This window comes from Petaurus breviceps, unplaced genomic scaffold (genome assembly GCF_028583685.1).
Source record: "Petaurus breviceps papuanus isolate PSGF00001 unplaced genomic scaffold, PetGlider_PUasm1.0 90723, whole genome shotgun sequence".
NCBI lineage: Eukaryota > Metazoa > Chordata > Mammalia > Diprotodontia > Petauridae > Petaurus > Petaurus breviceps.
Window position 1 is genome coordinate 1,534,189 of NW_027187323.1, and position 10,457 is coordinate 1,544,645.

Genomic DNA, 10,457 nt, shown 5'->3' on the forward strand with positions numbered 1-10,457 from the left:
TGGCTGTTAAATGACAGAATGATTCATAGTAGCTCATATTCATAGAACACTCTAAGATGGACAAAGCTCTATCTCTCTCTACGTAGGGGACAGAACACCGAACTTGAACATGGGAGATTTGGGGCTTGAATCCTAGTTCAGACTCTAAAACTAAGATCTCTCTGTGACTGTAGGCAAATCACTTGATAGCTCTGAGTCTCAGTTTCCTCATCCACAAAAGGGGAATAATAATACTCTGACACGACTTGCCCCACAGGGTTGCTGTAAAAAAATAATTTTGTAAATTGTAAAATGCTATGAAAGGGTGAATGTCGTGTAGTAGAAAGAGTCATGGATTTGTAGTCAGAAACCTAATTGCTATTTAGCGACTTGTGATCCTAGGCAAGGCACTTGAAGACTTTGTGCCTCAGTTTCCTTCTCTGTAAAATAAAAGGGGGATGGTGTTGGTTAGATTAGATGATCTCTAAGGTATCTTCCAGCTCTAAATGCTATGATTCTATGATTATCATCAGCCTGAATATCCAGGGGGGTATTCTCTTGGCCCTTGCAGTTTTTCTCAGGAAAGGGTTATTTTAATAGTCCCACTAGAAGTATCTTCCCTCATCTAGACCTCGGAAGATGCTGGCCTCACCCTCAAGTCTACTTCCTGGGCAAATTGTCTGACTTGTTCTCCACACATAACATTCCATCTCTTTAATTTTGCTCAGACTGTCACCCCTCCCTGGAAGGCTCTCCCTCTTCACCTCTTAGAACACCTTGCTTCCTCCAAGGCCCAACTCAAGAGGCCCCTTATGTGCACTCCTTTCTTCAAATTCCTTTGGGTTTTCTTTGAGGAGTGGGGGATGGGAGGGATGAGTCTGAACTTTGGATTTCATAAATGGAGGGAACTTCCAGTGTGGAAACTTCTTCTACCAATGCAGATTGGCAACTTCTCTGCAACTCAAAGTCTGAGAGTTGCCTGGGACGAAACGGAGGCTTAATGATTTGCTCAACATTGTATAGCCCGTATTTGTCAGAGGCAGGATTTGTACCTGGGTCTTCCTGATTCTTTTTATATTTCCTTTGTATATATTTTGTGTACATACAAAGAGAGGAGGCATGGTATAGTGGTTGAAAAGTTAACCTTAGTGTTAGAAAGACCTGGGTTCAAGTCCCACTTCTGACATATACTACTTGGTTGATCCTAGGTAAGTCAACCTCTCAGAGTCCTAGGCAATGCTCCAAGACCAGGAAGTTTTGTCATCCGGCATGTAAAGCCTAATTTGTGTACATGTTGATTCATCTTGTAACAGGGGCTCTTAACCTTAGGGGAGGGGGTCCCATAAACTTAAAATCTTTTTGATGACTATTTTAATATAATTGTAATCCTATATGTTTTAATTTTATCCATGTAAAAACATTAATCTGAGGAGGGGTCAATAGGCTTCACCAGATTGTCAAAGGTGTCTATGATACAGGGAAAATGAATAACCCCTGTTTTAGAATGTAAGCTCCTTAAGGGCAAGGACTGTTTTGGTTTTTATCTTTGTATTCCTAGAATCTAACAAAGTACCTAGCACAATTTTGTTGTTGTTCACTTGTTTCAGTCATGTTCAATTTTTTTGTGACCCTATTTGGGGTTTTCTTGGCAGATACTGGAGTGGTTTGACATTTTCTTCTCCAGTTAATTTTACAGATGAGGAAACTGAGGCAAACAAGGTTAAGTGACTTTCCCGAGATGTCTGAGGCCAGATTTGAACTCAGAAGACAAGTCATCCTGACTCCGACCTTCCCACCCCCACCCCCTGTCTCTGCCTGGCACAAAATGCTTACTCAATAAATTGTTTTGAGTGAATAGATGGATGAATGAAAATGCCTAGGGTCCCCAGAGATGGATCTAGTATGAGCTATCCCTGGGGGCAGGGTGGGAAATATGTCAGAACTCTGGCCAAGATACTGGAATCTCACCAACCCCTACTAGATTCCAGTGGAATGCCAACTGAGGAAGGACAGGAGCTGTTTTTGTTTATTTTTTTCTTTTCTCTCTGTATACCTCCTGCTCCTAGGACAGACCTCTGCATATTGTAAAAAATAAACATTTGTGGCATTGAATTCTACATCTTTATTGAGGAAGGAAGAAGAGACTTGGTTTGATTAATGTTGCTCTAGCTTAGAGCTCAAGAAAGATTTCCCTATTGGGAGGAATGCCAAGTACTAGAAGATAAGAAGAGGAAGGCTGTGGAATCTCATTAAACAAATATTCATTATCAGGCATCCCCTGTGTGCAAAATATGAGGTTTCCTAGGTGGGTCCTACAAACTAGATCACTCCGAGTACTTTCTGGAACAGTTTGGGTGTGGTCCCACCCCAAGAACCATGTCTGGGATGGAAATCCTTGAAACCACCCCTCCTAACTAAGGATTTCATAGAATGTTAGAACTGGAAGGGCCCTGGGAGATCATCTGGTTCAATCCACTCATTTTACTTATGAGGAAACTGAGGCCCAGAGAGGTTGAGACTTGCCCACAGCTGGTCAGGGGCAGAGCAGGGATTTAAACCCTGGTGTTCTGAATCCAAAGCCACTCCAGTCCACCCCAGCTGCCTCCTCCCTCTGTGATTCTATTCTCCTTCCACTATGTCCCTGTTAGGGAGAGATAGCTCTCTCATAGGGGAACTCTCTCACTTAGGTTTTTCTTTTGTAATCTGGGGGAGCTTTGCTTGAGTCCTTTACCAAAGGGGATTCTGCAAAGGGAGGTGGCCAATGTCTGTGCTTTCTTCCAATGGTGCTCCCCCCACCCCCTCACATCCCAACAGCTTTGCACAGCAGGCTGCCTGCTCTTCTGTGGTCAGGAGTCCCCCAGCATGGCTACCTTTACCCAGAATTGGGTGTTGGGAATTCCAGAGTTGGGGCAGGGTCAGGACCCTTGTCTCTTGTTCTTAATTCTTCTCTCCCATACTTGTTCTCTTCCTCTCTTCCCCTCCCTGCCCCTCTTTATATACATACTTCATTCCCAGGACAGGACCTCATTCCTGGCATATTGCCTCCACTCTCCAGGCCTGGGAACATTTCACAATGAGCAACAGGAAACTAGGAGTTTATTTTTTAACCTCCTAGTTCTGAGGATAATGCAGTTCTTCCTCTGGTTAGCTAAGGCCAGAACTATAGCTATATGGGGTCCAACTTCAGCATGGCCTTTCCTACCATCTTCCCTTTTAGGGAAAATGGGACAGTCTTGGTAACTTTGTCGCTTACTTACCTAGCTTACTTCTGGGCCTGTCACCTCTACTTCCTGCTGGGGCCAAGGCATTGGGCAGAGAGATATTTTAAACCTGCTTATTTGCTAGAGGAAAATGACCCTGGAGGGAAAGATGAAGAAGTTCTTTTGAGGTCTTTCTCACCCCCTTCATGTAGTTTCTCCAGAATGGAATTCTTGGGGTGAAAGGAGACCCAGGGTGACAGGAAGAAATAAAGGAGAGACCACTGGAGAATCTCCTAAGTCAAAGGATCAGAGATACTGTTACTCTCCCCTCCCCCAGCCCCCAAATGCCTGACTTGTATTTTGGTGGACAGTTCAGAGAAGATTCTGTATGTTCTCCTTTCTCCCCAAGACCAGCGGAAGGCTCACATCTTGGATACAGAGAGGAAGGGGGTCAGAGCAGGCTGGGCAAATGCCTGTAGTGTTTGGCCACTGGGCAGAGGTTTCTGGGACTCTGGCAAAACTATTTCAAGGGTTAGTCACTATTCCATAGCTAATGATTTAGGTGATTATGAAAATCGGAGGGTGAAAATGTATGGGGGCAGCACAGATCCTTCCCATGTGTAAATCTTGAGAAGGTTTCACTGTGAAGATTTCTGCAAATCCAGTCTAGTTTATGAGAGCAAAACCCAAACCAGGATGGGAAAACTGTGATTATGTCCTCTCTCTGGGAGAGTTTGCTTCTTCATCCACGTGGTCCAGAGACTGGTTTGCACCTGCCTCACACATTGCAATACCTCTATAACCCATCCCCCATCCCCTGGGGAAGGTGGGACTTCAGAGAATTTGAGGGAGAAAGGTCCTTTTCCCAGTGTGACCTATTCCTCATGTCTCTATGAGAGCTGAGGATGAAGGCAAGTGGAGGAAAAGTTTCTAGAGCTTGATTGTGGGTCCCAGACTGTCCTTCATGCTGTAACACTCTTCATCTCTCCTCACTACTCCAACTTTGTTTTACCCCAGGTGACAAATCCCCACTAAGCAAATCCTCCTGTCCTCAGTGGGTCGATGGATTGATGATCAGCTGCAGTTGGCAAAAAATATTTCTAAGTACTTCAAGCCAGACACTCATGAGACTAAAACAGAGGAATGAAATAAGCATTTATTAAGTGCCTACCATATGCCAAGTGCTTGTAATGTTAATGGGATTTAAGATCTTCCCCCTCATTGACAGGCCTCCTGTGGAGTCCAGTAAGGAAGCTTGCTTGTAGGAAAGCTTTCACACCTTTTGCTAATTTGTAATTAACCACTGCAGCAGGATATACTCTGAACTGGTATTTTGCTTTGAGGGCTTGCTTATGAGAAGGATCTTATGATTACCTGGTGGAGACTCTGAGTGGCCAGATATTCAGAGCTCCCTGACCGCTCAGATGTAAAGGCTGTCTCGGTCCAAGGATGTATATAAAGCGTATGGCAATATTGCTTTGATTCAGGCAGAGCCCTGTCTGTAGATCTCTATTTCTCTGCTCGTATTTTCTCTGAAGTTCAGGGTGCTGACTTTTCCCCTGAGCTAGTGAATGTAATTTAAAAGATTGTTGACCCCTTAAACAGCCATCTTTCCTAGTAAAGCAGATCTTAGAGCCTGTGCTAGCAGCCATCCTGGCATACCAGTGTGGGTACTGCACAGTGCTTTACAAATATGTCGTTTGAGAAAATCAGTTGGGAAATCAGCCCCACCAGCAGACATTTAGCAATTAACTCCAACAGCATGCTAGCCAAATCACTGAACCTCCTAGTCCCTTCTTGAGCCAACGGCATATAGCATAGGACCCCACGTTCTCCACTCGTTGGCCTGGGATGTTATCACAGAGGCCCTTCTTCTTCAGAACTCCACTATGAAGAAATGACTGCACCATTTACCTTCAGAGATATGAATAATTATTTTTTGGACTGGATGTCTGGGTCCACCTGTATAGGGAACCTGCAATGAGAGAACTTCTCCCAGTGCAGAATTTAGTCTCAGTGTTACTGGGAGTACCTTCAGGTTCAGGACTTACCCGGGTCACACCGTTAATATGGGTCAGAAGTGGTGTACTGGAACACAGGTCTTAACCACTCCATCATCTTATTATCTCAATAATAAGATAGCAACAACAATGATGAAAATAATAATGCTGCTGATGGATCCCTACCCCAAAGGGCTGCTAGTATTGGATGGAGGCAAGGACGTTAATAACTGGATAGATCATTTTATTAATTGTTATTCCTAGTAATAAAGTTAAATAATTATAAGGGATGTTCTACTGTGCCTTTAAAATAAATGGAGATCTGGAGAGGTGACTTTTTTTTCAAACTCACATAACTCACAGCATGTTAGGTCTCATAGCCAACTATCTTTATCCTCCCCAAACCAGCTGTTTGGTGCAGTAGAAGGAGGCCATGATGTGGGGTTAGTGTGTCCTGCTCCTCCTACCTGTGAGAGACCTTGGTCATCGGGCTCTTAGCCTCCCTGGGCTTTGAATTTTCTTATGCTATAGAATGAAGACTTAGGTTAGATGGCTTCCTGAGGTCCCTTCCAGCCCTAAATTTTGGGCTCCAACGAGCCTACTCCTCCCAGTTCTGCCTCACCCGCCTGTCAGCCTAAGTAGTTAGGATCAGAAATTGGACGAGAGACACAGAGACGCAGAGACGCATGGACTGGCCTGCTGGGTCTCTTGTTCTTATCCCTAGGGGGACTGCTTGGGAGGGAGAAAGAGGAGACACTCTCCAGCTGCAGCAGGTGCCAGGCGCGGACAGAGAGAATCAGCAGAGAGTAGCATGCCTGGATACTGGAAAACTACCGGGCAGCTCAGAATGGATCAGCACCTCCAGCTCTGGCATTGTTCCATGGTGGCAGCCAGAGCTGGGAAGGGGAAACTGGGTACTCTATAGGCCAAGTATTCGGCAGTGGGTTAAGAGGGGGAGAAGAGTCTTCCAAAACACTAGCTGAGGGCAACTACAGTCCCCAAGGTGCAGTTAGTTTTTGTACTTATGGTACCTCAGATTTGGAAGCTTCCCTCCTCCCCTCCTTCCCCCCTCCCCCCAGGCCCTGGTGTACTGTTCTCCTCAGGGCAGATCTGGTCTCAGTGCTGTCACCTGCTGGTAGCTGTGATAGGCACGTAGCCCATGGTCTGTGTCCTGAGGCTGCTGTCAGGATTGGTGAGTCCCCAGCCTTGACCTGACCATCATTTCAGGAGGGGCCCCACTCATGTTCATTTCCCTTCTTGTTTTCCTCCCTCCCTGTGTTCTCCAGCTCTTCAACAGCGGCAGCGATAGCCCTGTTCTCCCTCATCCTGCCTCCCCTACCAGCTCTTTCTTTTGGCATTTCCTTCCCCCTTTAGAATGTTAACATTAGGCCAGAGATAGCCTCATTTGCTTGTGTTTGTGTCCTCAGTGTTTAGTATAGTGTTTGGCACATGGAAAATACTTAATTAATGGAAGAAAAGAAGAAAAAGAGGGAGGAAGGGAAGGGGAGAGAGAGGAAAGGAAAGAGGAAATGAGGGAGAGAGTGAGGAAGGGAAAGAAGGATAGAGGGAAGAAGAGAAGAAAGAAGGGAGAGAAGAGAAAGAGTAGAGGGAAGGGAAGGAGGAGAGAAGGAAGAAGAAGGGAAGGAAGGAACAGAGGAAGGAAGGAAAGAAGGAAGAGAGGGAGGAAGGGAAAGAGGGATAGAGGGAGGAAGAGAAGAAAGAAGGGTAAGAGGAGAAAGAGTAGAGGGAAGGGAGGGAGGAGAGAAAGAAGAAGAAGGGAAGGAAGGAACAGAGGAAGGAAGGAAAGGAGGGAGAGAGGGAGGAAGGAAGGAAATAAGTATTTATTAAGCATTTACTATGTTCCAGGCATTCTGCTAAGCACTTTATAAATATATCTCATTTGATCCTTACAGCAACCTTGGGAAGTGGATGGTATATATGTGTGTATGTATGTAATCTATCTAAGGTATATGGGATGTTCAGGGAAGGTCAGCACCTCTGGAGTGAGGGTTACTGAGCCCTTTTCAAGGCTGCTCACCCACCTTTGATGTCCACCTGATTCACCCAAGTCTCACCTGTAGCTCCAAGAAGCTGTTGCATATGCAGCAGCCACATCCTGGCAAACTGTCTTGGCAGACAGGTTAACCCAGGATGAGGATAACTAATAGGCCTCAGAACCATGGGTGCGTTAGGGGGATGTCTACTGCAAGCATGTGAAGACTTTCCCTGTGGAAGGGGTGGATTAGAACAATTTCTTCCAATGGCCATGAAGGCGACTGAAGCAGGCACTGTGGAGCACTCAGAGCTTGGGCAGACATCAAAGATGCCAAGGTCATTGACTACATCCTGGGCCATTGCAGTTGTCTTGACCTTTGTCCTAGCACTGGACTTAAATGACTCTAGAAGTGAGAGTGAGGGTGAAGACTTTGCACAACTCTGCCTCCCTTAAATCCAATTCACGAGCAAGTCATCACCCACGATGTCATTGGTCACCTTCAAAAATGAAGAATGAACAACATCTATCTGTCAATCAATCAATCAGTCTGTCTGTCTGTCTGTCTATCTATCCATCTACCTAGCCATCATGGCCTTTAGGCTTTCTTTAAATTACAACATGATAACCTGTCTTCAGTGGACAGGGCCTATTTTCCTAATGCCAAGACACTAGGCTATGTGTCTGGTATGCATCTGATAGCCTTGCCTAGAGTGCCTTAATTCCCATGCACAGAAAAGGCCCCCAAAGGCAGATTACTCCACAGCCCTGAGGGAAATGCCTCATTGCCCTTGGGAGCCTATCTTGCCCTTAGCAGATTTCTAGACATGAAAGTTTGTGGAGGAGCTATGGTGATTCTGAGGTAATTTTGCTTCATGAGCTTTTGCTGAAATATATGCTCATTTTAAACTCTTGTTTATGAAGAAACTTGGTAAAAACTACAGACTCTTTGTGTAGCTTCTGTCTCGCAGTTTGGGAATATTTGGGAGTTGTGCATATTTGAAAGCTCAGGGGAATTGTACAAAATGCCCTATCCATCTCCTCTCCTTTCAGAATGTCTTGCCTTCCCGGTCATCATCCACGAGGTCCACTGTCCACCATCCACCGTCTGTCTCATCATCCCCTCTAAGGTCATCACGCTCCAGGTCACCATCCGTGGCATCATCCCCAGCAAGGTCATCACCCTCCAGGTCACCATCTGTGGCATCATCCCCAGCAAGGTCATCCCCTGCTGGAGCATCCCCTGTCAGACTGGTTAGATCACCTCCAGTGAGATCTGCTGTCAGGTCAACCCCCACAAGGTCATCTCCAGCCATACGGGCAGCCCCAGAAAGCAGAAGTAAGACGGGATATTGGGTTGAATGGAACAAAACTTGGACTGAGGGTGGTAGGGAAACAGTAGACATTTTGAACTCGCATAAGGGGAGGGGGGAGATCCTGCTACTGGTTCTGTTTCTTGGATTTGGGTGTGTTTGTGTTAGGAGAATGAGAAGAACTGGCAATGAAGATCCAGCAATCAGTCATTGAGTATTTATTGAGATCTTGAAGAAGTAAGGAAATAGGAGACTTCAGTCACTATGGCAGTGCAGGGGGTAGGGAATACAGGGTATCAGTAAGACAGATAAGAACTTTGGTTGCTATTGTTCTGTCTGATGTTCTTATTTCCTGGGCATGGAGGAATCCATTACAAAAAGGAAATTAATGAAAAACCATGGCTCTTTCCACTGGGTAATCCTATTCAACTAGCTAGGGGTCCACCTGGTACAATGTACTGCTTGTGGGTTGAAGTGATGGTGAGCAAGATCCACCTGTGAAGAAGGACTAAGATAAAAAGTTTTACTATCTTGGAGGAGACTGACATGAGAGAAACATGGCTTGCCCAGACCATGGGGGTGGGTAATTCCTTTACAGCAAAGGGTTCTTTGTGGGGGGGGGGTAGGGAGAGGAATCTGTGGGTAGATTTCAGAGGGTATGTGAATGTAGATGGGAAAGAAATTATATCTTTTTCTGGATAACCTCGAAATGAAATTTGGCATTTCCCTCAATCACTTAAATACATTAAAGGGATCCATAGGTTTCAACCAATGGTCAAAGGAGTTCATGACACCTACAGGATTAAAAACTACTGATCTACAGGGAAATTAGTCATTCAGAATGCATTACTTAGGATTGGTTCTGACAGTATTTAAGTCTTATTCATGCTTGCTCTGCTAGCCCACCCCAACTGTGCCTTAATACCCTAGACAGGTTGTTACCTGTCCCAGACCCATTTGGTCTCCCCATAGTGAGAATGAGCATCCAGGTATTTTACATTAAATGGTTGTCATTTGGGAAAACTCCAGTCAATCAACCAATTGATGGGTTTTTTTTGTGAAGTGTCAAAGTCCTAACAGGGCCCATATGGGCCAGCCTTGTTTCCTTCTCCCTCTTCCATGGTGCCTGTATCCCTCCCAAGAGCCTCACCTTCCTCTGCTGCCGCCCTGCTCCTAGGTGTGTCCATGCCCAAGATCACCTGGCAGGGGAGCCAGAAGAGACTGACCTTCATTGGCTGTGTCCTGCTGCTTATCGCCCTGGTCGTCGCCCTCATCCTGTTGTGTGAGTCCTGCTGCTGATGGGTGGGCTGGGCAGGCATGGTCAAGCATGTCCTCATAGAGCTGTCCCAAAGTGGAATGAACTGTCCTGGAAGGTGGTGTGTTTCCATTCCTTAGAGGCCTTCAGGCGAAGGCTAGATGGCCACATGTCTGGGATGGTGTAGAAGGGCTTCTGGATCACCACTAGCCTAGATGGCTTGGAATTCATTCCAACTTGGAGACACTGTGATTCCTTGATAGGCAGTGACCAGGGAGCCACCCACTCAACTCTTACCCCAACAACAGCAATGCTAAAGAGCCAGAATTTGTGCAGCACTTAATAGTTTGCAGAGCATACATTATCTTGTTTGATCCTCACAACAACCTGTGAGATGCATACTTTTGCAAGATGGTGCAGTGTAATCCTGGACTTGTGGTCAGGGAGGGCTGAGTTCAAATGCTGCCTCAGACTCTTATTAGCTGTGTGATCCTATGCATATCACCCTCTGACTCTCTCAGTTTCCTCATCTCTAAAATGGGGCTAATGATAGCACCTTCCTCACAGGACTATGAGAATCAAAGGAGATAACATATGTGAAGTGCTTTACAAACATTAAAGTGCTATATAAATTCTATTATTGTTATATTGTCATTATCACAGGATTGTAGGGATCAAAGGAGATAATATATATATAAAGTGCTTTACAAACATTAA

The 10,457-nt window shown here is 45.5% G+C and overlaps 1 protein-coding gene across 2 annotated transcripts in view; it reads left to right on the plus strand.

Annotated features, from left to right (window-relative positions):
- The window catches only part of TMPRSS13 (transmembrane serine protease 13), a 52,847-nt gene that overhangs the window by 13,388 nt on the left and 29,002 nt on the right, over positions 1-10,457 (plus strand). For both annotated transcript variants that reach the window (XM_069066697.1, XM_069066698.1), the window contains exons 2-3: positions 8,226-8,511; positions 9,663-9,767. In XM_069066697.1, the coding sequence (XP_068922798.1) occupies positions 8,226-8,511; positions 9,663-9,767 (391 nt within the window). The remainder of the gene's footprint in view (positions 1-8,225; positions 8,512-9,662; positions 9,768-10,457) is intronic.